Below are 27,713 nucleotides of genomic sequence, written 5' to 3' on the forward strand. Positions count from 1 at the left end.
GATAGTTTAATAAGTTGGTTACATCAAGGAGATCTAGGTCTGTTTCTGGATCCCAATGCGGATCCTCCTATACAAATCAGAGAAAATGTTTTGGTAATTCAGAAATCTAGTTCTAGTTCAACACTTGAAAGTGATAGCAGGAAGGTTCTAGATTTGAAGCATGAACATACTTCCACACCTGTCTGTATCAAGGGTAAGGAAAATGAATTTGTGTTATACCTCATTGAAAACTTTCTAATGTATTCAAACATGAGTTGGGATGCTTGAAAGGGTATCAACATAAAATCAAGCTAAAGAATGGATCAATTCATGTATGTTGCAAAGTGAGGAATGTTCCTTTGTCTGTAAAAGATGATATGCAAAAAGAATTAAAGAAATTGATGGATGGTGGAATTATTGAGGAGGTTGAGGGAACGGAATGGTTGGCTCCGGTGGTGGCCGCAAGAAAACCCAATGGCGATCTTCGTCTATGCATCAATTTGCCCCAACTAAACAAAAATGTGGTAATCGATAAATATCCTTTACCTAATATTAACCCCTTCGCTGCGGCGGCTATTCCGCCGCAGCGCTAAGGGGGTAGGGCGGCCGCGCGGCGGTCACGTGCTTGTGACGGAACCGCTCCGTCACGGCTCGCGGGTGAGCTGTGCTTGTGACGGAACGGGTCCGTCACGAACGCGCCCGCTCAGTGGAACGCGCCGCGCAGGCGCGAAATCAGCGCCGCGCAGGCGCGCCGAGCGGGCCGTGACGGAACCGTTCCGTCACAAGCACAGCTCACCCGCAGCTTGTGACGGAACGGTTCCGTCACAAGCATGCAAGGGGTTAATGAACTGTTAGTGTTATTGATTGGTGCTAAAGTATTTAGCACCATTGATTTAACATCTGCGTATCACCAGATAGAGTTGGAGCAAAACAGCAGAGACTTAACAGCCTTCATTACGCCGTTTGGCACTTTTAGATTTAAAAGGATGCCATTTGGTCTAGTCTCGGCCTCATCAGTATTTCAGAGAGTAATGGTGAGAGTGTTGAAGGGTTTACCTGGTGTGTGTGTTTATCAGGATGATATTTTGGTATTTGCCAACAATATGGTCGAGCATGATAGTAGATTAAGGGCAGTGTTACGCAATCTGATTGAATGTAATCTCAAGGTGAAAAAGGAAAAGTGTAAATTTTGTGCGGACTCCATAAATTATTAGGGTAATATGATAGATGCAAACGGAGTTAGACCAAAAGAAGTCATGGTTGACGTTATTCAGAAAATGAGTTCTCCCAAGAATAAGGAAGAACTTATGAAGTTCTTAGGCATGGTGGAATACTATGCTAAGTTTGTAAAAATCTTTGCTGAGGTGACTGTCAATATGAGATGTTTATTAAGAAAGGTGTCAATTATTGTTGGTCTCCTGAATGTAATGCAGAATTTGCTAGTGTCAAGAAATGTTTAAAAAATGCTCCATCCTTACAAAGTTTTGATACCTTTCTCAAAGCTATTCTCACAACGGATGCTAGTGAGAGGGGTTTAGGTGCTGTATTGCAGCAAAGCGGTCCATCTGGTACTAGAACCATAATGTTTTTGTCTCGAAGTGTCAGGGATCCTGAGACTAGATATTCAGTTGTAGAAAGAGAGGCTTTAGCAGTTTTTTGGGCTGTGATGAAGTTGAAAAAGTTTATATGGGGAACAGAATTTGAGGTTAAGACTGACCGCAAACCCTTGGTGGAAATCTTTGAGAAAAAGGGCCTGGATTTGATTTCTGGCCGAATTACCAAATAGATAATGGGGATGCAAGAATATTCTTTTCACATTAGATATATTCCTGGGGTGGAGAATAAAATAGTGGATGTTCTTTCTCGCCTTGTTCCTGAGGTCGGTGTTGAAGATTCTGACGTAGATGAAGAGTTTGAGGGTGTTGACAATGAGTTTGAAGAGGAATGGGTTTGTGCTTTGAATTTGGCAAGTATAACTGAAGAGAGATGGGTTAATGAAGTTGGTTCAGATGAAACGTTGAGTGAAGTTTTGTCTTTATTAAGTGGTAACTGGGTCAGTGCTAAGGCAGGGACTTTATCTACAAGTCCGTTTTGGTACGTGAGGCATGAATTATCGGTCAATAGAGGTATACTCTTTCGAGGCACGAGATTAGTTCCCCCGGCCCGTCTTAGGAAGGAGTTGCTGGACATGGCTCATATTTCACATTCAGGTATTACTAAAACTAAAGAGAGGTTACGGAGCACGTATTGGTGGCCCGGTATGGACAAGTTCATAGAGAGAGAGGTTCTGGAATGTGTTCCTTGTGGATTATGTGATAAATCCAAATTTCCTAGAACTCAACCCATGGTAGTAAGAAGACGTCCTACGCGTCCGTGGGAAGACATTGCATTGGACATTTTAGGACCCATTCATAGTGGTGGTTACCAAACCTTTCTTTTGGTCATCATGGACCTGTTTTCTAGGTGACCTGAGGTTTTCTTTTTATCCAGTGTGGAGACTCAAAGTGTGATAAGGTGTTTGAGAGAATTATTTTCGAGAGAGGGTAATCCAAGATCTATTCTGTCAGACAATGGCATGCAGCTGATATCCTAAGTAATGGAGAATTTTCTGATGAAAAATATTGTGCATAAAACTTGTTCGTTATATCATCCTGAGGGTAATGGAATGATTGAGAGGTATAACATAGTGTTAAAGGAAACTATTACTCTTGCAAAATCTATGCATCTAGACTGGAAGTGTGAAGTACGTAAAAAAGTCAAAGAGTATAGATTAACCCCTCATTCTACAACGGGAAAATCTCCTTTCTTTTTCGGGGAAGGTTTGCAAATACTTGTTTGGAACCATTTTGGGTTAATTAATATTGTAGAATTAAAGGAAGAGTTGAAAGTGTGGATGGTCAAGATTTGAATGATAGAGAGGAACATAAGGCTCAGCAAAGGAAAAGGAATTTTGATGCAAAAAAATCTGTGAAAAGAACGGTTGTTAAGGTGGGAGATTGGGTAGCTATTAGGCGACCTTGTTTATTTGGTGGTGGGAACTCCAAATATCTTAAACCAATGTTAGTCATAAAGGTTTTCAATAACGCTGCGAAAACTCAGGATCACAGGATATGGAATCTTAATAGAGTGGTCATTGTAAGATTTAAATCAAATAGAAATGATGGTTGTGGTGATGGTTCTGGAAAAAAAAGGATGCTCTCTCTGGGGAGAGTCAACGTGCTTCTACCAGTGGTAGCCAAGGTGAACATTCTTATAATAACAGAGGTGAGCACAATTATCTTTGTCATTCCTTTAGGACTTCAAAACGTCCATCATATCTAAAGGATTATGTATAATGTTCTGAAAATGATGGAATCTGTATATAGTTATTATAGGAGGGAGATGTGTGGTATTCCTATTGCTATTCTCTATTATCAGAATTGTATGTGTGCTTAAGTTCCATCCTAGCATAGTATGGAATGTTTTTATGTCATTAGGGGTTTGAAGGATGCTGCTCAGTTGAAGCTTACTCTGGCAGCTGTTGGATTGGATCTTTTGTACCTGAATAAACTTCTGATGAAGTCTACAATGTTTCTTCATTTTTATGGAAATTCTACAGCATATTTAATTTACTTGGTAGTCTCTAGTAAACTGGCACTACATGTACTCGGGCCAGTAAATAAAATGCTACTAGTGGGAATACAGCACTGATTGTGCTACTCACTTTAAGTAACCCTTTAAACGTGACAGGGTTGCTATTGCAGCCTGTGTATGTGCAGTTATAAACTGACTTTTCGACCTGGCAAAGTAAACCTTTTGGCAGGCTCAAACCTTCCTTTTTGATTCACAGAAGTAACCCCTAGGGTAGGTCCTGGACAGCCCAGCGGGCCGGGTACAATGTATTTAAAAAGCAGGGCATGAACTTTTAGGTTTTACATGTCCTGGTTATGTAAAACTTACATTCATTTTCCGCAACCTCGAGGCCTACCTTTCCCATAGGATAACAATGAAATTTCCTTATTACATTTTATAAATGTAATTTCCAAATGGGAACTGGTAATCTCTTCATGTTTGGGGTCTCTGGAATCACAATTTAAAATCATAACTTATGGTGAAGTTGGATTTAAAATTTTAAAGCTTAGGTGTGACTGGCTGGGCCATCCCTGACAGGATGGGAGAGAGGAGCTGGGCCCAGCCCCACTTACACATAAATAGGCTGTATCCTGTCTCCACACAAAGGGCTGCATACCTCCTGTAGTTAGTCTGGAGCCAGAGCCAGGAAGGCAGGGCATTTGTGCACTTCTAAGGCACAACTGTGTATAAATACTGGACCTTAGACACTAACTCTTCAGTACGCTTCTTGAACTGTGGATACTCTGCCAAGAAGGAGGACTGCTGTGCTGCTTCAAGGATGGCCACTCTGCTGGACTGCTGCTCTTCTGTGCTGACTTGCTGCCCTGTTGCCTGGGGAAGGACTGAACCTGTAACTTCACCTTGAACCCAGGCCGCCAGAATGACTCCAAAGTCTAGTCTTCTGGCCTCCTGATCTGAGACTAGGGAATAAAATGCTTCCCAATCAGCTCCTGTACCCAGCTGCAGCACGTTCCTGACCCCTAAGTGGTGCTCCTCAAGTCCTGAACCCTTGGTGTCGGTCAGCTAGCTTAACTCAAGCTTTTGGGCACATCACAACTGCGAACGGGCCTGTTCGTTCAGAGACCGTGCCACTCGCACCGAAAATCAGCGTGGGCCACCACAAGCCTATCTTTTCGCACTGCAGCATTGATCGCTCGGGGGGGAACTGCCAATGTGGTACTCCATCCCTCCAGTCCGTGATGCCCAGCCTGCTCTTCATGCCACACCAACAATCACCTGCCATGCTCTCCTCAAAAACAATTTCCAATAACCATTTAAATACCACAAAAAAAGTTTTTTTAAACACATTCTTGTATACATGTCCGATACAAAACCCACAAAGGGATTTTTCCTATATGTCGTCGCGTTTCGGTGGATTCTGCTTTTTATGCACCACCTTCCTCAGGACAATTTTTAAAAACACACAATACTCTTAAGAAAAACGAAATAACATCCCTACGAATAATCTAGGGAGGCAGCAATCTGCTTAGCCTTCTTTGTATCCTGATGTACTGAAATTAAATATGGGACTTTTCATTCACTCTTGATATCTGCAGCTGGCGTAGTTCCTTTCATGCTTGTATTAGTATAATATAATCGCCGATCATCCCGTGTTCTCATGCTCCCTTGATAATGGATGCTTTGTTTAATGGTATTAGGAAGACTACAGCACCCTTCTGATTATTTCAGGATTGTTCAATTATCCCGGGGTGTTTATCTCTTGTTGTTCTTAACGCAGCCTCACGTCACACCAAGAATACAGCAAAACATGTTTGTGGTATTTAACTGTTTTTGATTTAAACAGTAACTGTGATACATCATTGTAGGACTGTGCAAGAAAGATTAATTCTACATTTATTGTTTTTATGGACTAAGGATAAAATGTATATAGTTTTTAATAAAGGAGAATGTAAACCCAATTCACATTGTCAGGTTAAATTTTGCAAGCATACAGTGCCTTTGTGCTTCTACTTTCGACTGGGCGGGTAGTAAAAAGGTTCTTAAGCTTGAATGTTATGATTATTGAACATATGCACATTGAGCAATACAGATTGTGAGGGAGATAGCTCATTTGATGGTTTGAGCATTAGAAGAATCACGCCCAGGGAACAATTTTTGTTTAACTTTTGTTAAACATTCCCTTCTACACCACTGGAAGGGTTCTAAGAGGTTAGACGCTTTTGGGAACATGATGTTCCGTTCCGCCAGCCTGACATTGTGGTCTGTGAACACTGCTTGCTTTTTGGCCGCCGTTCCTTGCCCTGTGCGATATGGTTTCACAGGTGCTGCTATCGTTCCTGGCGGAGGCCCGGACTGTGCTTTCTCAGGCTGTTGCTGATGGGAGAGATGCAGCGTCGTTCGCAATTCTCTGTGAACTTGACACCACTGACTCACTGAGCAGAGCCGTTTAGTCATCGGTGGACCTGCTGAACCATGCCTGATTGAGAACGGCTGGTTTTTAGGAGAATGTTCAATTTTCTCTTATGGACATGACCTTTGATGGCTCCTGTCTCTTCAGAGACAAGACCGATTTGTTGCTGGAGCGCTTTAAAGACAGCAGGGCTACGTCCAGGTCCTTGAGCCTTTCCATGGCCTCCGTCACCCTCAGTCCACCTTTCAATCCATTCGTGGCCACGGAAGGAGCGTGTAGGCACGTCCTTAGCTGTCCAGCCACTGCTGCAATCCAGCTTTCCAGCCTCTGCATGGCCGCAGATGCAACTCCTACCAGACCCTAGGGTCAGGTGGCCAGCGGGTGGGTCTGTTCACAACCCCTCCCCCTCAGCTGCAGCCCCCAAACCCTCCTAGTCTGCCCACTTGCCATCATGGGCACCCAGTGAGCAGTAGGATTCGGCATCACCTGCACCACGGACAGGTGGATTTTGCAGATTGTCCAAAGGGGTTACTCCCTCCCCTTCGAGACCACCCCTCCCTCCATTCCACGTACCTATGGCAGGCTGACAGAGGACCACCTTTCTCTTCTCTGCCAGGAAGTGACTGCTCTTTTAGCCAAAGGAGCCATTGAGAGAGTGCTTATGCAAGAAGTTGGTTGTCTTTGTTATTCCTGCTACTTTCTGGTGCCCAAGAAGGACAGAGGCCTTCGTCTCTTATTAGACCTCTACCTGCTCAAATTCTTACTCAAGAAGAAGTTCAAAATTCTCACTCTAGCTCTGGTCCTGTCTTCTCATGATCCAGGAGACTGGATAGTAGCGTTATACTTGCAGGATGCATATTTCCACATTCCTGTCCTGCCTGTCCACAGGCATTACCTGTGGTTCACGGTTGGCCACGAGCACTTTCAGTTAGCTGTACTTCCCAAGGTGGTGGTGGTTGCAGCTCATTTGCAGAGATCAGGGGTGCCAATCTTCTCCTATCTCGATGAGCTGTTGAAGGCGTGCTCGACTCAGGCTGTTGTCTCCCACCTCCAGATTACAGCAGACCTCCTTCATTCACTGGGGTTCACTATCCATGTACAGAAGTCACACCTGACTCCCTCTCAGGTGCTCCCTTTCATCAAAGCTGTTTGGACACCGTGCGGTTTTGGGCCTATCCTCTTGAACTGCGGGTCCAGGATACCGAAGCTATGATACCGATGTTTTAGCCTCTATCCTTGATTTCAGTGAGACTGACTCTGAGGGGGCTGGGCCTCATGGCCTCCTTCATACTGCTTGGGACACATGCTCGTTGATACGCTCCTCTGTAGTAGGACCTGAAGTTCAAGTGGGTGCAAAATCAGGGGAATCTCTCCAACATGGTCCAGATCTCAGAGGGAACTGCGAAAGATCAGCAGTGGTGGCTATTGAAACGAGATTGGGTCAGGCACCCCTCTCCCTTCCCCAACCTGATCTCACAGTAGTGAAAATGTGTCACTCCTCGGATGGGGAGGCTATCTGGGAGAGGTGAAGATCAGAGGGCTCTGGTCTGCAGCAGAATCTGAACTCCACATCATCCTGTTGGAGCTTTGAGCGATCCGTTTGGCATTAGAAAGCTTTTTACCCTCCTTCCAAGGAAGGCTAGTTCAAGTGTTCATGGACAATACCACTGCTATTTGGTAGTACAACAAGCAGGGCGGTGTGGGGTCGTGGACCCTTTATCAAGAGGCCCTGCATCTCTGGACATGACTGGAACAGCAGGAACAGAAGGTTCAACATCAGGTGGGTCCTCTGAACACCAGAGCGGACAAACGCAGCCGAAGATGCCTCACAGATCACGAATGACAACGCCATCCGCAGGTGGTGTAAGGTCTCTTTCAGCAGTAGGGACAGCCTTGGTTAGATCTGTCGCCACTGACAAGAACGCGCAATGTGAGCAGTTATGTGCGCTGGAGTTTCCAATGCAGCTCTCCCTCTGAGACTCTTTTTGTCTCAAGTGGTGCTCAGGTCTTCTGTACGCCTTCTGCCCATACCACTCCTGTCCAGAGTTCTCAAGAAGATCGGGAATGAAAGAGCTCAAGTTATTCTTGTGACTCCGAATTGAACACAGCGAGTCTGGAATCCTTGACTGTTGAGCATGGACATTGGTCCTCTAATCAGACTGCCATTTCAGGAGGATCTTCTGTTGCAGCAGCCGGGGGGGGGGGGGGGGGGGGGGGGTGGAGGAGGTGGGGGGGGGGGTTATCCACCCGAACCTTTGAACCCTCTGCCTTCTTGCTAGCAATTGAGCAGTGACAGTTAACAGCTTTTGACTTCCTCCCGAAGTCTGCAATGTTATTTTTGCAGCCAGGCGTTCCTCCACCAAGGCGGTGTGCACCTGCCGTTGGGGAAAATTTGTGGCATGATGTGCAGAGAAACAAGTTAACCCTCTTTCTGCTCCCTTTTCTCAGGTTCTTCTGTTTGTTATTTCTCATCAGCAGGGCTATGCTCTGGGCACTGTTAAGGGATATTTTTCAGAAATGTCTCCTTTTCCATGGTTGCCTGACCAACCTTTCCTTTTCCAATCTTCTATTGTGCAATAGGTTTTTGAAAGGTTTGCTATATGTTTCTTCCTTCTCCCTTCGTTATGCCTCAGTGGGACCTTAATTTGGTTCTGACGTTCCTGATGTGCACTCCATTTGAGCCCTTACATAATTGTCCTCTCAGGCTCCCTACTATCAAGACGACCTTCCTGGTGGCCATAACATCTGCCCTGAGGGTCAGTGCGATCGAGGCCTTGTCATCCAAGCTTTCTTAGCTGAACATCTACCCAGACAAACTGGTGCTTTGTAAGAGGGCTTCCCTTCTTCCGAAAGTAGTCACTCCATTTCACGTAGGCCAAACCATCACTCTGCGTACTTTTTAAGCTCTGCCTCATCCTTCCAAGGAAGAGGAGCAACTTCACAGTCATGACCCAAAAACAGCGTTGTTGTTCTACCTTGATTGCACACGAGAGTTCCAGGTGGACGACCAACTCTTTGTGAGTTATGTCGGAGCGATTAAAGGATGGGCAGTCCTGAAGCTGACCATAACCAATGGATTGTGCTCTGTATAAAGATCTGCTACGAAGAGGCTAAAAAGCGACCCCCAGATGGTTTACATGCTCATTCCACCAGAGCTAAAGCAGCCTCCACTGCGTTAGCACATGGCGTTCTGGTCCTGGACATCTGCCAGGTGGAAATGTGGGCTTCCTTGCTCACATTTACCAAACACTACTGCCTGGACAGTCAGGTTCGTAGTGATGGGCATTTTGCTCGTTCAGTCATGCGGTACCACACATCCGGGACGTGTTGCTAGGGTATCTATTCTAAGGTAAGGAATCTGCAGCTAGGTAGAGTCTCTACCAGATAAGGCACTACCAGAGGAAAGTAACTTGTTCATTTGTATGAAAAACAATATGAATATATATATATATATATATTTTATATATATATTTTTTTTATATACATAAAATATGGCTGTTATAAATGGTTGGTATGATAACATCAGCACCTCTCAGATTATCAAATGTGACACTCCTCAGTCTTATGAATGGGTGTGCATCTAGACCAGGCGCCAGGGCAGTGCGTGGTCATCTTTCACATTATAATCCTGTTCTGGGTTTCTAATTTTTCCTGGAGCAGTCTAGTCTGGGAATGGGCATAGTGGATTACTATCAAAGCTTTCAGTGAACCTCATGGTGGCCTGTCTACAGTGGAATCCTTTGTTATTAGACTAGGTGGGGTTTTCTTCAGTGCAACCTATAATAATGAGTCTGGTGTACGCTAACACCTTTTGGTTTTGCTAAAATAATAGGTATAATCAACTAGTATTTCAGCCACCTTTCTTCACCCATTGGTCTGTTGTTGTGTCATTCACCTTTTTCTCCCACCCATGACAGCTTACAGCATGGGGTAATGGGTCAGCCTAAACAAGCCACAGGTTAACTGACTCCGTCAGAAGCGGTCGCTCCCCACGGCCCCTGGTCTTTGCTGGCTATCGTTGTGCTGCTCGCATTGCTCTGCTGACTACTACTGCACTGTTGACTTATTGGGTATCGTTGTGCTGCTCGCTTAGCGTTAATTAGTACTGGCGCCTGCATTGCTCGCATTGCCTCATTGAGTTATCCTGCCACTGCATATATTGCCCGCTTCGCCTTGCGTAACGCTCGCACTGCCTGTTAGATTAAAATTAAAGTGTGCCTAATTGTGATAGTGCCTCTGCCCACAGCGTTATAACTGTTGTTGCCCCAACCGGTTCCGGTTTCGCTTCTGCTGCCATTTTGTTGTTGTTGTGCCTCGGAGCCCGTCCTCTCCACCCCGCTCCCGCCTCCCAGCTGCTCCTCCCTCCTACTGACTGCCTAGGCTCGCCCTGTCCGTGAAGCGCTGTGACCGTCCTGACTCCGTCAGAAGCGGTCGCTCCCCTCGGCCCCTGGTCTTTGCTGGCTATCGTTGTGCTGCTCGCATTGCTCTGCTGACTACTACTAGACTGTTGACTGCATTGGGTATCGTTGTGCTGCTCGCTTATCGTTAATTAGTACTGGCGCCTGCATTGCTCGCATTGCCTCATTGAGTTATCCTGCCACTGCATATATTGCCCGCTTCGCCTTGCGTAACGCTCGCACTGCCTGTTAGATTAAAATTAAATTGTGCCTAATTGTGATAGTGCCTCTGCCCACAGCGTTATAACTGTTGTTGCCCCAACCGGTTCCGGTTTCGCTTCTGCTGCCATTTTGTTGTTGTTGTGCCTCGGAGCCCGTCCTCTCCACCCCGCTCCCGCCTCCCAGCTGCTCCTCCCTCGCCAGTCCCCCTCCACTATCCACTTATGACAGATGCTTTTGCGTGCAGCGTTCACGCGCAGCGGTCGCGCCCTATGCGCGCCAAAGTTAAGCCCGTATACGCCCGTCCGCGCCTGGACCGCACCCAGAGCCAGTCCCCCTGGTCCCCGCAAAATCCACTCCGCCCGCATAACGTACGACTCCGCAACCCTCCTTGCCCTGAACCCCAGCCGCCCACCCAACTGCTACCTAGCCGCCCCAGGACACACCCATGGACCCTTCACCTGCCAATCCTGCAAGTTCGACTGCAACAAGTCCCACACCAAATCCACAAACTCCAAACAGAGCTCCGACACTAACCACCTGAAGTGCATCCTGCTCAACACCCGATCAGTCCACAGACACGCCATTGAACTCTGGAACCTACTCGACACTACATCGCCGGATGTCGCCTTCCTTAAAGAAACCTGGATGAACACCTCATCAGCACCCGACATCGCCATAGCCATCCCAGACGGCTACAAGATCATCCGAAAGGACCGCACCAACCAAACAGGAGGAGTAATCGCCATTGTCCATAAGAACACCATCCGCATCACGACCAGTTCCGATGACTACCTCACAAACGCCGAACACCTTCACTTGCAGATCCACACCGACCCTAAGACCACACTCAGAGGCACCCTCATCTATAGACCACCCGGACCCCGCACACAATTCAGCGATGACATCACTGACTTCATCAGCCCACACGCCCTCCCCTCTGAAAACTACATTTTACTGGGAGACTTCAACTACCACCTTGAAAAGAAAAACGACTCCAACACCACCACCCTTCTGGACAACCTGGCCAACCTCGGACTCGAACAACTTGTCAATACCCCCACCCACTATGCCGGACACACGCTCGACCCAATCTTCACCTCTAGCAAGCACATCTCCTTCAATCACACCACAGCTCTTCACTGGGCGGACCACAGCTGCGTTCACTTCAACTTCAAAAAGACCACGACCCACAACCCCCCCACAACCTATTCCTCGAAGAAACTGGAACAAAATTACCACCGACCAGCTCTTCACATCGCTACACCAAAACCCTCCTGCCAAATCATCGGACCCAAACCAAGCAGCTACCAATCTCACGCAATGGATCACCCACAGCGCAGATGAACTAGCACCATTGAAGAATCATCAAATCATGCATAGTAACAAAAAAGCCCCCTGGTTCAACAATGACCTTAAGAAATTCAAGAAGTTATGTCGTTCCCTCGAAAAAGCCTGGAGAAAAAACCCTACCACTGACAACCTGACCACCTTCAAGAACGCCACCCGTAAACACCACCAATTGATCCGATCCGCCAAAAAATCAGCATTCAAGGATCGACTTGACAACGCCCATAACAGCAAGGAACTATTCAACATCGTCAAAGATTTCACCAACCCCACCGCCAGCACCAACGACATCACTCCCTCCCAAGACCTTTGCGATTCCCTAGCCTCTTTCTTCTACAACAAAATCGCCGACATACATAACAGCTTTGAAAACCAGTCCGGAAACCAGTCCACTGCACCCACCCCCGAACCAACACCCCCCTCTAACAACCTCTACGCCTGGAACCCAATCACCACTGAAGACACCATCCATCTGATGAACTCCATCCACTCAGGATCGCCAACCGACCCATGTCCCCACCACATTTTCAACAAAGCAAATTCCATCATCGCACTCCATCTCCAAGACGTCATCAATTGCTCCCTTAACTCCCCTACCTTCCCGGAAAGCTGGAAACATGCCAAACTTAGCGCCCTTCTGAAGAAACCCACAGCAGACCCCACTGAACTTAAGAACTACCGCCCCATATCGCTCCTCCCATTCCCTGCCAAAGTTATAGAGAAAGCCGTCAACAATCAGCTCGCCGCCTTCCTCGAAGCCAACAAATCCCTCGACCCCTCACAGTCCGGCTTCCGAGCCAAACACAGCACCGAAACCGCCCTCATCACAGCAACAGACGACATCCGAACTCTACTGGACAACGGAGAAACAGCTGCCCTCATCCTACTTGACCTCTCCGCAGCCTTCGACACAGCGCCTCAGAAACGTCGGAATACAAGGAAAAGCATTGGACTGGATCATCTCCTTTCTCGCCGGAAGAACCCAGAGAGTCCGCCTCCCCCTTTTAGATCTGAGGCCACCGAAGTCATCTGCGGCGTTCCACAAGGATCATCACTCAGTCCCACCCTCTTCAACATACACATGAGTCCCCTCGCATCCATCGCACGCCAACAAAACCTCAACATCATCTCCTACGCAGACGACACCCAGCTGATCCTCTCCCTCACCAAAGACCCAAACACCGCCAAAACCAACCTACACGAAAAGATGAAAGAAGTCGCCGAGTGGATGAAGAACAGCCGGCTAAAACTGAACTCGGACAAAACGGAAGTCCTCATCCTAGGATCATCCCCCTCCGCCTGGGACGACTCATGTTGTCCACCGGCCCTGGGAACCGCACCTATACCCACGGACCATGCTCGTAACCTGGGCTTCATCCTGGACTCCTCCCTCTCGATGACCAGACAAGTCAAAGCCGTCTCATCCTCATGCTTCAACATCCTACGCATGCTCAAAAAAATCTTCAGATGGATCCCCACCGAAACAAGAAAGACTGTCACCCACGCACTGGTCACAAGCCAACTAGATTATGGAAACACCCTTTACGCCGGAACCACAGCCAAACTACAGAAAAAACTCCAACGCATCCAGCTAGACTCATACTGGACATTTCCCGTCAAGCTCATATTTCCGGTCACCTGAAAGACCTCCACTGGCTCCCCGTCAAAAAGAGAATAACGTTCCGTCTCCTCACCCACGCACACAAAGCCCTCTACGACCTAGGACCCGAATGCCTCAACACGCGACTGTCCTTCTACACCCCCACCCGCCAACTACGATCATCCAATCAAGCCCTCGCCGCAATTCCCCGCATCCATAGATCCACCATGGGAGGAAGAACCTTCTCCTACTTAGCGGCCAAAACCTGGAATTCTCTCCCCACCCACCTCTGCCTTGTACAGAATCACCTCTCCTTCAGAAAACAACTAAAACTTGGATATTCGATAAGTAAATTACACCCCCTCCCCCAAGCACCTTGAGACCCTCTGGTTGAGTAGCGCGCTATACAAATTTCTGAACTTGAACTTTGAGTTACTGCACTTAGCTCTTTCAAAAATAGCACATCTTCACACACAATATAGTACCCTTCAGTGCAAGTGTTCTTGCTTTTACTTTATCATTACTTTAGCATTGGCTTTATGTCTAGAGCCTGATCCCAATTTTGTTGTAAATTCCTTTTGGAGTAACCTTTGTTTAACTGACAGCTGCAGTTTCACAGCATGCTAAACTGTGCCCATTTGAAAATGTTCGGTATTAAGTTATCCTCTTTTTACTATGCAGGCAATGAAGTATAATTATATCTGTTTTTTCAAATATAATACTTCAATATTGTAGGATGTGATTTCATAAGCGGGCAATTATGCAGCACACGTTTATTGTGGACTCGGTTTCACCAATGGTTCTTTAATCAACTTTGCCATGGAAGAAAAAAGGGCTTTATCTTTTGGTTTGTAGCACAGTTGTAACACCTGTATTTAAACAAAGATGGGATGTAATTTGGGGTTTAGTATGCAAAATCTCATATTGTGACCCTTAGAAAAAAAACAAGAACCTTGCAGGTGCTTCAGTATCTGAAAATGGAATTACAATTATCATGGATACTTTTGAAACCGATAAGCTTACTCATTAAGACGGAAATTATGTGTACATTAATGAGCCAAGTAGACAGCTCATTGCAGTAGAATCATTGATACATTTGTGTATTGCTGTGCTCGCTCAGTGGGTTTACTTTGAGTAAGCTATTCGCTCAGTGGGTTACTTTGAGTAAGCTATTCGATCTGTAATGCAACCTTGGCTTCTTTCTTTCTATCCTGTCTTATTTTTTTTATTTCTTGTTCTTTCTTTCCCTCTTTCTTTACTTCTTTCTTTCCTGCTTTCCTTATTTTATATTCCTTGTCTACTTTTCTTCCTTTTTCTTTCTTGCTTCCTTTTTCCTTTCCCTTCTTTTTTCTTCCCTTTCCCTTCTTTCTTACTTTTGTTTCTTTCTTGCCCTTTGGTCTTCTGTCTTTCTTTCTTTCCTTCTTGCCTTTTTTCTTTGTTGCCTGCGTTCTTCGCTTCTTTCCTTCTTTCTTGCATTTTTCTTTCATTCTCCTTTCTTCTTTTTTTTTTCTTTTTGTCTTTCTTTCTTTCCTTTTTGTTGGCTTTCTATCGTTCATTCTTTTTTCCCCAAAGGCAAAAGCCTAGCAGCCAATGCTGATTGGCTTTTAAAGACTGTGTTAGCCAAGACCCCTTGAATATACGAAAATTATGTGTATAACATAGTTACTTATAGGAGATTACATCCAGGCTTCATCAATTAGTCTGTGGTCTTGTTATCCACATTTTTCTTCCACCCACAGCAGCATGCGGTAAGGGGCAATGCGTCTACCCACTTTAGGCTTTGGATGACTTGAGTACGAGTTACAGCATGCTGCCCTTTCTACAGTGATGTGTGCTTTTTTGAGATCCCCAAAAACATTTTTGCTTTTAGCCAATATGTTTTTTTTAGATTGACGAGGGCCTGGAAGCTTCCTGAACAATAAAGTTTTGTGAAAACCAGGACAAAACAAACCAGAATTTCCAAAAGGCTGGCTATCGCGCCAGACCTGTTGGCTTTGCAAATGCTTGATTTCCTTGGGTCTGAATCTTTTGAATATTTAATGGAGGCATAATTACTAGATTTGGCTGCTGAGACATTCATTTTGGTTGCCATCCACTTGTGATACAGTTGACAAGGTGGGCTTTCTGGGTAGGGTGTCTTCTTGGGGTGTTTCAGGGTTGTACAAGTCTCTGCATTGCTCAATCACCTCCTGCAGGCTAGTCTATGTGAGGAATAGTCCTGCAGAGGGTCGGAATGGTATTACATCAATCACATGAAATGATTAGTAAAGTTTTGAATTGCTGTCTCTTGGATGGTTTGTCTCAGAATTACTAGTGTTTCTAAATTCACTTAATGGGAGCTGATATTTTGTTTGCTGGCCCTCTTTCTTCTTACCATCTTCTACGTGGGCTCCTACACCCACCAATCTTACTTACCTCCTCAGTCATGACCTTTGTTTCTTTTGTGTAATCCACCCTCAACCTTCCTTATAGTTGTCCAGTTGCATAACAAAATCGTTGATGGTCTCTTCGCTGAAATGCGCTGCTTCTTTGCCTCCAAAAGGCAGAGTGGGTTGAAGGTTTCTGGAAATAGACAGCAGCTGTGTAGTATTTCAGAAGACGTCAGGTCAACAAGATGGCGACATGCCTTAGAGTCAGGCCATGGGGAGCTTATACTCATCAAAGAAAAGAACACACTGCGGAGGGAGCTGCAAGGTTTTCATCTTGTAAATTGTTATTTTTCATATACCTTTGATATTTACCATATTGAAATATGAGTTTCTGAATATATTTCATATATTTTTTTTACATTACAAGATTACGTACTCACTTTCATTTATACCCCGACATTTAGATGCAAGCTCCCATTTTCTTTTAGGCAGTATTGCGCACTACCGAGGTATAGCACCAACCTTCAACTTTTTCTTGCTTTTCTAATATTTGACCATGCATCAATTTTTGTCATTCTTCCTCTAAAAGCCTTAAGCAGAATCTAAATTCAGATTGAAGGGTGCATTCATTTACCTTATTTTTATACTCTCTTTCAGCGGAGGATCTCAAGATCATATAAAAGAGTATGCGGACATTGAAACCTTCCGGCAGGCGACAAATGCCTCATCGGTAATGCTGGCTCGCGCTGCCATGTGGAACCCTTCAATCTTCAGAAAGGAGGGGCCTCTGCCCTTGGAGGAAGTCATGCAGGAGTACATCAAATATGTATGTCTTGAATAATATCCATCCACACTTGAAATCTTTGATGACTAAAGATAGACGAGACAAAAGAGAGGCCCTGGAAACTCAGTAGAAAAAGCTGTTGCCAATACACAAAAGAAAGGGCTGTAACAAAAGATGGTGCAAACGTATAGGCATGGAGCGCCCAGGCTAAACTGCTTGATACGGATATGGCGGAATATGCTTTTTTTAAAATGTAATCTTTTTATTAAATGAACAAAATCTGGCAGCATGACAGTCAACAAGTACACTCCGTACATTTGTATCGTTACAATGTTCGTTTTTAAACATACGTTTGCATACAATGCAAAATCGGTATGACAAGGCAAGGTCTAGTACATTTCAGAGTAGTATTTTATTTAATTTTTTTATTTGATGAGTTTTATATAGTGCTGGCTAGACCAAGAGTTATCAGAGCGCTTTACATGAAGTTCCACAATGTTACTGAATTACATCAGGGTAGGGGAGTAAGGTAAAAGGGTAGGAGGGGATACAGCGGAGAGACGAAGGCAAGTCTGTCCAAAGTCCGGCTGGGTAGGTGACGGCCGAGGGGGAAGCCCACAGCCCATCTCCTCTGTAGCTATCAAGGTAGCTCCACCGGGCATCGGCCAAACTGCTAGGTCCCATTGGTCGGTGGCAAGTTCAGAGATTCAATGTCTTGATGGGTGAGCCGGATGGGGGATATGCTTGAAGACTGGTCGCTGTCCAATAGTAGTAGCACTACGTGGTAAAGGACCACTGTGGCAGCCATCATCAGGTCAAGCAAGGGATTCTGCCCCTGGTGTTACATTTTGCCGGTCCCCATTTTTATCATTCCTCCATGTACTCTCAGGGACCCCAAGAGTATTCACGCAGCTTCTTCAGGTGCATTAACCGTAGTGCAGAAGCTGACTGACTGGTATTGCCACACATATCCGATCAGGCACCGAGAGAGAACATCCATTCGCCTGCGTGCATTCCCCGCGATGATCCCTGCCAGCTATAGAGTAAAGGACCATTCTCGCACACCTCAAGGTCCAGTGCCGCTTCTCACTCACAGAAAGAGTGCCACACGAAGAGCGCACCTTCGGCTATGCATTGAGTTAATCCGTCTGAAAAAGAGAATCGAGCTCGTTCCACTCACCGCACCATGTAAGATCTTGCCGCATGTGCAGATGCGTCATCTCACCCACTCACGGCGCCACCGTGCCACACCCTCACTGCTAGGGTGCCCGGGGACAGCACTTCGCAGCACTCCGGTTAAAGGATACGAGAATCCCCCGCCGCAAAGCTGTCTAGCAGACGCAACCTCACGATGTTCCGCTCATTTGCAGACATTAGGCAGGCATGCGCGCACTCCGCTTACTAACGGCCGCCCAACGGAGGATCCTTCTGTTAGGGGCAGCACCGCTACTGGCACACTGCGCTCACCGCTGTTCTCCGGTCCCGAGGATATAACGGCCCGGCCGAGCCGCCATCTTGCGTGCACTCTAGGTCACGGGGAGGGAACACAAACGCTGTGTGGTGGTATATAGGCTGCATAATCAGCCCTACTGCCCTCCGGGTGATTCCACAATGGCTTCGCTTTAAAACGTTACCATTTGTGGGGATTGAAGATCGGTGGATCTGCAGATATTTGAGCGGCAGAGCCAAACGACGGTGCCGCCATCCTAACTTCAGACTGCAGGCACAGTCCATGCCTGTGCATTGTACCTGGGTCTGCAGTACATAGACCCTGTTTCTCCTGCACACAGCTAGCTAGCCAACAGTTAAAGTCCTCTGTATTGTATCCAGCTACCCCATATTTTGTCCCATTTCTTTGGGCACCCTCTCCCCTGGAACACCACCTTTTCCGCATTGCAGCACCAGTCAAGATCTTCCTGCCATTTCATATCACACTGCGGTTGGCTCAGCCCCCACTCCCTTGCTATGTTACGTTTAGCAACTATGCTTGCTGTCTTTAGCCATATTTTACAATATTTTGGCCATTTTACCTCACCCGTCACACAAAGAATATGCCATTTGTCCTCACATGGAACTGCTAGCTCAGTTACTTGTGACATAACATGTGTGGCTTCCTTCCAAAACTGTTGCACCCTTGGGCAGGACCATAGTATATGAAAGAAGGTGCCCGCTTCCCCACATTCCCGTGTACACTGGTCAGTACCACTGTGCCCAATCCGTTGCAGTAGCACCTTGGAGGTGTAAGATCTATGCAGTATACGCAACTGTATCAACCGGAATCGCGCCCTTATCGCCACCTCACTTGGACTCTGTATCGCCTCCGTCCAGTCATCATCTTCCTACTTCTCTAAGTCCCTCATCCAGGCCTCCCTAAGAGCCATCAAGGGGTCTGGGGGGTTGTTTATTATCTTTCTATATACCAACGAAACAGCCTTCTCAAGCATGGAATCCATGAGCAGCCTTTCTTCAAGTGGAGCATATTCTGCTATTTGTTCCCTGTCTACTACATGCTTCCTTCGCCGTCGTAGTTGCAAGTAACGTGACATCTGGTACTCTATTTTGAGGTCTTCATAGCTTATCAATTTACTCCCTCTTCAGATGTCTCCCAGGTATTCTATCCCTATGGTCTGCCATTGCTTCAATTCTTTTAGTTGGCCCACCTTCCTTAGGAGATCTCAGACACATAGTGGTGTTTGTTCAGTCAACCTGCCTTTCCATCCCAGGAATGTGGTAGCTTCACCCCAGACTCGTATTGTCACCTTAGTATGTGAGGGTTGTACCCCACTCACTCGTCGCCCATACAGCGCAGCTAGGTAGCCTCCCTCTCCCATGTAATGTCGATCCATTATATAAGCAGGTTCCGCTCTTCCCACAAACACCCAATTGCCAGTCCTCCCTATGTAGAGACTGCGCTGCAACTTGTGTAGGGCGATTCTGGCCTCACCTCCATCCCATAAGAGCAGACTCAGTTCGGAATCTATTTGTTTAAAGAAACTAGGTGGTATTTTTCACTGGGTATTCTGTAGAGCATACAGGAATCGTGAAAGTGCCATCATTTTGAATAAAAGGGGGTGGTGATGGACGGAGCATCTGAATCAATCAAACGCTCACACCCAGTCAAAAGATCTGGGTTTAAATACGAAAGACAGCAGCGGACCCTACAATGTCGCACCTAAAATCCAGTTCCAAGTGAAGTCCTGTTTTTATATGTGTTTTTTTGTTGTGCTGCCAACCCCAACGCCAGCTGCTGTTTGGCGTTGCTGTGCTCTCCGGATCAATTAATTGGTTTATTCAATGTTCATGGGGGCGCACCAAATAGAAGTCCAAAAAAGATAGTAAGTAGAAAATGTCTTTATTTGTCTTTGTCCATCATTAAAATACAGATCATCAAGTAGTAAACAACAAATTCAGCCAACGAGTTTCACTCCCTACCAAGGAGTTTCTTCAGGGCTGAAAATACAATAAAAGAAAAGAACTAACATCAGTTTCCTGTGTCGTGAGTTCTTTGCACATATCCTATATCATAATGCATCTTTTTATAAAAATTGGAAAATCACATATTCCTCCAAAAGAAGAAATACACAGTATCCAAATAGAGGGAAAGACTACTCAAAAGCTATTATGAAGCACTCAATACCAGTTCATATTGTACAATCCTATTACAAAAGAAAGAACTTAGTGGTTATCCTAATACCACCTCTCCAAAACGTATACCACCATGTTAGGGGGACAGAAGGGTTTACATGGAAGGGCATTAGGAGAAATGGGGAAACCACGAATAGGTACCCGAACCACAAGTAGCTCATATTCTTTCTCGAGAAGTTTTGTCGTTATATCACATTCTAAAATGGAAAGACCATCAGTCCAATTCTAAAACATGTTTCACAGTTTCAATAACAATGCACATTTCTATGTTCATTCTCTTTTAGTCATATTGTCCCGGTACCATATAGATACATGTTTTCATAGACTTCTCATACACAGTATGTTTTTACATCCGATTTAGGACCGTATATCTTGGTTTCAGTAACAATACATAGTTCATTATCTATTCATATCATATTATTACCGTTTTGGTACACTCTTTCGGAATATATCCCACATGTTGAGCTTTCACATCATTTTTCTATCCTTCACAGTGTGGCTTTTACAGGGTTAGGGACAGCGGGTTTCAGTAACAATACATAGTTCATTATCTATTCATATCATATTATTACCGTTTTGGTACACTCTTTCGGAATATATCCCACATGTTGAGCTTTCACATCATTTTTCTATCCTTCACAGTGTGGCTTTTACAGGGTTAGGGACAGCGGGAGGAGTTGGGAGGAACAGGGACAGTATAAAAGTTACTATCTTTTAGAACTGAAAGTTTTATTTGATTTATTATTTTATTGTTTTTTTCATAGTAGTAATAGTTTAGTGGGGCAAGGGGAGGGAAGGAAAAGAGGGGTTATATTATCATGCCAGATTCTTACCACTGGAATTTTTTCTGATATCTTGTATTCAAGTAGTTCCACAGTTTTCAACCTAGTTCATTGGTCGGTCCTGTTCTTTTAGTTATTCCTGTATTAATCTGTTTAAGCAAAAAGAGTATTTAGGCCCTTATATTTGGGGGTCCTAAGAATTACTTCTTTCAATTGTTTCTTTTTATGCATAACTTTTATCTGTGCAGTTTGTGTCTTCCCTTAATTGTTTCCACGTTCACAGTCTTTGTAGTTGTTGCCCACAAATCGATTCAGGAAGTCCAATTTCTTTCCATCCCTGTTTGTATTTATGAGAGATCGCTGCAATACTGGATGGTAAGAAATCAAAGAGTTCCAATTAGCCCGTCTCGGGGTGGTACCTATTATTATAATGCGGTACGTTAAACTCTATGCAATTGTAACCTCCTATCCAAAAACTGGTCAAATCGGCCAGATATTTAGAGTATCAGTATGTTAGTTGTGTGTTGTGGCTCTTACGCCACCACCATATAATTCCAGAAGATGCAGCCCAGTTAATATAATACTCCCATTCTATACATATTGCCCCAAGTATCTGATCTCTCTATTCAACATGTCGCATTTGTTTTTCCTCACATAATCAATCAAAATGGTTAGTCATAATGATTATGTTATTTATAATGATTATACCCTCCGTTGTACAATCACCTATTTATAATGATTATACCCTCCGTTGTACAATCACCTGTGTGTACCCACATTCTGCATGTATTCCGGAAAAATACAACATGACTAGGCTTATACGTCCATGGCTACTGACAATTAACCCCACAATTAAAAAATTCAGAAAATTAAGAAATTCCCCACGTTCAGATTGTAAGCATTGGGCACTCATATGTCACTTCCCACCACACTTCTCTTCCGGATGTTTAGGATAATACTGACTCGACAGAACTATAATACCAAAGGAGACTAATACTTGTAATTTATTTTCCGCATGTGCTGTTGGTCTTAGGATTCCCGAGATTTTCCATAGTGCCATTGTTATATGAGGGTGGGGGGCTTTATCCCCCTAGGTCTCACCCATTAGGTTTAACATTTGTATATAAGCTCCCGCAGTATTTTATCATTTACGTTGCGGTTTACTTATTTAAAAACAACCCTCAGATTGTTGTAACCACAGTTTAAGAAAACATTTCCCAAGTGTTTCTGTATTGCATATGTTTTGGCCCTTCTGTTTCACCAAAAACCCGATGAGAGATAGTTAGTATTTATGAGGGATCCTCTTTTAAACGAACCAACAGCCCTGCTTCTCTCCATAAAGTCCAATAACGTGACAGTTTCCATTACGTGTATCCCATCGCCCTTTACCCCGTCTCTCACCTGTATTTCTCGGCGTTGTTATCGGCGTGTCGGCATGGCTGGTTCTAAGCTGGATTCGCCATTGCAAACGCCGCCTTATATTTGAACTAAGGAGCCACCTATTGGTTAACAGATCTAGCCCCGTATTACTCTCTGTTCCCGATCTTTTCCGGTTACGGGCGCCATATTCGAATGGGCAATTGTTGCGATATTGGTAATATACCGATATATATGTAGACCAGATAGATATAATGTGTAGTACCATAAATGCGCCGACATTGGATTTGTTGGTGACACGTATTAAAAATTGTTTGTGAACTTTCCAACTAATGTTAAAAGTGGTACGGTTCGAGTTGTATCGCTACATATGCTGCTCCATATATTAGCGAATATAATGTCCTGCCTAGTTGGTCAGATATTGTAACGATATATTAAGTTCCCCTGGAGATGCCACTATGCAAACCGTTTATTATAGCCATTATTAGATCGCACCTTTGCCTCACCACGAGCGCCATCTTGGAATGGTCAGTTGTTAGTCAATAGTGTTTTCTTTATAACTTTGTTTAATCGACCTTTTAGAGTTCATCAGATCTATAGCTGCACGTTAGTCGGGGTATTTATTTACCTTATTAGTATCCCCAAAGATGTCACTGTGCACATCATTTATTGTGGCTATTGTTAGATCGCGCATTTGCCTCTCCACGGGAGCCATCTTGGAACAGTCATTTATTTGTGTATAGTGGTTTCTTTGTAATTGCTTTTGTTCAACTTAATAAAGTCCACCTGATCTATGGCTGCACGTTAACAGGCGCATTTAGAATCTATTTACAATTACTAATATGTTTCTATTTTTACAAATTCGGAAATAGTCTCCTTTGTGGCCCATTTGATCCATCCTACCTTTTATTTATTATTTTTAAGAAGGGAAAAGTTCGATAGTTAATGGCGTCCTAACTATGAAGGGGTACACTGATTCTCTTATCAAGATGGGTGTAGTACATTTATAGAGAAAAAAGGGGGGGGTGTTACGGGTTGCTCATTTCTGAGGTTTATTAAGAAAGGATGGGGGGCAGGGAGAAAAATAGAGGGTAAGGGGGGCCTGGCGGGGTAGATAGAATCATAAGTGGGAGATGACAAGGATGCCCAGGCAGCGTTCGTATTTAGTATCTGCCCATTTGTATGGGCCAACCGTATTGATATATAAAAAAAAAAAACTTACATGGCGAGTTCATTAGAAAGTTGTGTGGATATCAGAATATCAGAATAACAAAATACCCTATACCTCTATTTCTTAACAATACAGATCACCATGAACTATGACAGAAAGTGATGCATTTCATCATCCAAATTTATACCATATTTTATGCATTGTAATTTGCATATCCATCTTGCCTCCCGCTGTCTAAGTAGTAACTCCCGATTCCCTCCTCTTGTGAGTGGTTGTATCTGTTCTAACCCATGAAACCTAAAATCTGGTTTCCCACCATGTTTCTCCCAAAGATGTTTTGTGTGAACATATCTGTCGTCTTTATTCAAAATGGCTCTCCTATGTTCCTGAATTCTTACCCTCAAACAGCGTTTGGAGCTGCCTACGTATTTTAGGCCGCAGGTGCAGCCCAAGATGTATACCACAAAGGTGGTAGCACAATTTATAAAGGATAGGATCTCAAAATTCTGTGAACCATTAAATGCAAATTGCTTGGTTTTATCACGACCATATTCACAAATATTGCAGTCCCTGCATGTAAAGAATCCATTTGGCTTCTGTGTCAACCAATTTGTGCCATTGTCTCTATTTGGTTTTAGATAACTGGGGCACAGTTGGTTGCGTAGGGTCCTGCCTCTGCGATATGTTTCTGATGGGTTGGTTTTCACATGTAACTGCAATCCTGGGACCTCCTTTAGGAGATGCCAGTTGTTCTTTAGAATTTTAAAAATACTGCTGTTATGTCTTGTATATTTTGTTACAAATCTGACATCTGTGTTTGTTTTTACTTTTTTGCGTGACTTGGTTTTAAGGGTTTCATTTCTATGGATCTTGCGTGTCCTATTCTCATCTTTACTAATAACATCCTTGCTGTACCCCCTTGCTTCAAAACGGTTCTTGAGCTTATATACAAATGTTAAACCTAATGGGTGAGACCTAGGGGGATAAAGCCCCCCACCCTCATATAACAATGGCACTATGGAAAATCTCGGGAATCCTAAGACCAACAGCACATGCGGAAAATAAATTACAAGTATTAGTCTCCTTTGGTATTATAGTTCTGTCGAGTCAGTATTATCCTAAACATCCGGAAGAGAAGTGTGGTGGGAAGTGACATATGAGTGCCCAATGCTTACAATCTGAACGTGGGGAATTTCTTAATTTTCTGAATTTTTTAATTGTGGGGTTAATTGTCAGTAGCCATGGACGTATAAGCCTAGTCATGTTGTATTTTTCCGGAATACATGCAGAATGTGGGTACACACAGGTGATTGTACAACGGAGGGTATAATCATTATAAATAGGTGATTGTACAACGGAGGGTATAATCATTATAAATAACATAATCATTATGACTAACCATTTTGATTGATTATGTGAGGAAAAACAAATGCGACATGTTGAATAGAGAGATCAGATACTTGGGGCAATATGTATAGAATGGGAGTATTATATTAACTGGGCTGCATCTTCTGGAATTATATGGTGGTGGCGTAAGAGCCACAACACACAACTAACATACTGATACTCTAAATATCTGGCCGATTTGACCAGTTTTTGGATAGGAGGTTACAATTGCATAGAGTTTAACGTACCGCATTATAATAATAGGTACCACCCCGAGACGGGCTAATTGGAACTCTTTGATTTCTTACCATCCAGTATTGCAGCGATCTCTCATAAATACAAACAGGGATGGAAAGAAATTGGACTTCCTGAATCGATTTGTGGGCAACAACTACAAAGACTGGGAACGTGGAAACAATTAAGGGAAGACACAAACTGCACAGATAAAAGGTATGCATAAAAAGAAACAATTGAAAGAAGTAATTCTTAGGACCTCCAAATATAAGGGCCTAAATACTCTTTTTGCTTAAACAGACTAATACAGGAATAACTAAAAGAACAGGACCGACCAATGAACTAGGTTGAAAACTGTGGAACTACTTGAATACAAGATATCAGAAAAAATTCCAGTGGTAAGAATCTGGCATGATAATATAACCCCTCTTTTCCTTCCCTCCCCTTGCCCCACTAAACTATTACTACTATGAAAAAAACAATAAAATAATAAATCAGATAAAACTTTCAGTTCTAAAAGATAGTAACTTTTATACTGTCCCTGTTCCTCCCAACTCCTCCTCGCTGTCCCTAACCCTGTAAAAGCCACACTGTGAAGGATAGGAAAATGATGTGAAAGCTCAACATGTGGGATATATTCAGAAAGAGTGTACCAAAACGGTAATAATATGATATGAATAGATAATGAACTATGTATTGTTACTGAAACCAAGATATACGGTCCTAAATCGGATGTAAAAACATACTGTGTATGAAAAGTCCATGAAAACATGTATCTATATGGTACCGGGACAATATGACTAAAAGAGAATGAACATAGAAATGTGCATTGTTATTGAAACTGTGAAACATATTTTAGAATTGGACTGATGGTCTTTCCATTTTAGAATGTGATATAACGACAAAACATCTTGAGAAAGAATATGAGCTACTTGTGGTTCGGGTCCCTATTCGTGGTTTCCCCATTTCTCCTAATGCCCTTCCATGTAAACCCTTCTGTCCCCCTAACATGGTGGTATACGTTTTGGAGAGGTGGTATTAGGATAACCACTAAGTTCTTTCTTTTGTAATAGGATTGTACAATATGAACTGGTATTGAGTGCTTCATAATAGCTTTTGAGTAGTCTTTCCCTCTATTTGGATACTGTGTATTTCTTCTTTTGGAGGAATATGTGATTTTCCAATTTTTATAAAAAGATGCATTATGATATAGGATATGTGCAAAGAACTCACGACACAGGAAACTGATGTTAGTTCTTTTCTTTTATTGTATTTTCAGCCCTGAAGAAACTCCTTGGTAGGGAGTGAAACGCGTTGGCTGAATTCGTTGTTTACTACTTGGTGATCTGTATTTTAATGATGGACAAAGACAAATAAAGAAATTTTCTACTTACTATCTTTTTTGGACTTCTATTTGGTGCGCCCCCATGAACATTGAATAAACCAAAAGATCTGGGTTTATTCCATCACCGTTCTTTAGCCCACTCTGCCACCCCAGTTCAGACATGGCTATATGCAAATCAGTCTGACCCTGTGCCTCATGGGAACAGTCCAGCCCGAACTGCCAAGCCATGTCTTCCCTGGACCGGAAACAAGCTTCCGAGGACCGGTTTCTGGCATTCCAGCCGTCTTCAGCCCGGCTTGCTTGAATCCAGTGGCAAAGTGAGCAAGGGACTCACGTCTGAGCATACCCTGCCACACTCATGGCGGCCAAAAGCGGTACAAAAGGGGGTGGTGATGGACGGAGCATCTGAATCAATCAAACACTCACACCCAGTCAAAAGATCTGGGTTCGGTTTGATTGATTCAGATGCTCCGTCCATCACCACCCCCTTTTGTACCATCATTTTGAATAAGGCTGCGCGCCCCATTAGGGACAGTGGGAGCTTCCTCCAGTGGACAATATCCCTACGTACTCTATCCAGCTGGGGGAGCAAGTTCTCTTCTAGGAATTGGTTGTTCCCTTTAGATATTACTATATCTAGGTATTTGAATGCATCTTTTATTTCTAAGGATTGAGCACTAGAGGGCAGGTTTGGTTCCGTGCCGGTCATATAGCAGGGACTTGTTCCAGTATTCTGTATCCTAAATATGTTCCGAACAGGTGGAATATATGGATGATTCGACCAATCGAGGACGCAGGTTTGGTAACATTTAGCAGTATGTCATCAGCATACAAAGATATCTTCCCAGTCCCTGCCCCCACCTATTCCTCAGATGAATGGGTCCATTGTAACCCACACCGCCAAGGGCTCTAGCACCAGTGCAAACAGCATGGGCGAGAGAGGGCTGCCCTGCCTTGTGCCTTTATTCAGCTGTATTACCCTCTAGGTGACCCCATTCGCTCGTACTCTTGCTAGCGGACCCGCATATAGTAGCCACACCCACGTGCAAAACTACAGCCCCTAATACAAACCTCTCCAATACCGCCTGCAGC

The 27,713-nt window shown here is 44.2% G+C and overlaps 1 protein-coding gene across 1 annotated transcript in view; it reads left to right on the forward strand.

Moving 5' to 3' along the window:
* Window positions 1–27,713, forward strand: part of DUS2 (dihydrouridine synthase 2) — a gene marked incomplete at its 5' end in the record, with an annotated part of 471,998 nt that overhangs the window by 334,335 nt on the left and 109,950 nt on the right. Inside the window, one exon of the mRNA XM_086950567.1 lies at window positions 16,555–16,723. Within this exon, the coding sequence (XP_086806693.1) occupies window positions 16,555–16,723 (169 nt within the window). The remainder of the gene's footprint in view (window positions 1–16,554; window positions 16,724–27,713) is intronic.

This window comes from Lissotriton vulgaris, unplaced genomic scaffold (assembly GCF_964263255.1).
Source record: "Lissotriton vulgaris unplaced genomic scaffold, aLisVul1.2 SCAFFOLD_886, whole genome shotgun sequence".
NCBI classification, from domain to species: Eukaryota; Metazoa; Chordata; class Amphibia; order Caudata; family Salamandridae; genus Lissotriton; species Lissotriton vulgaris.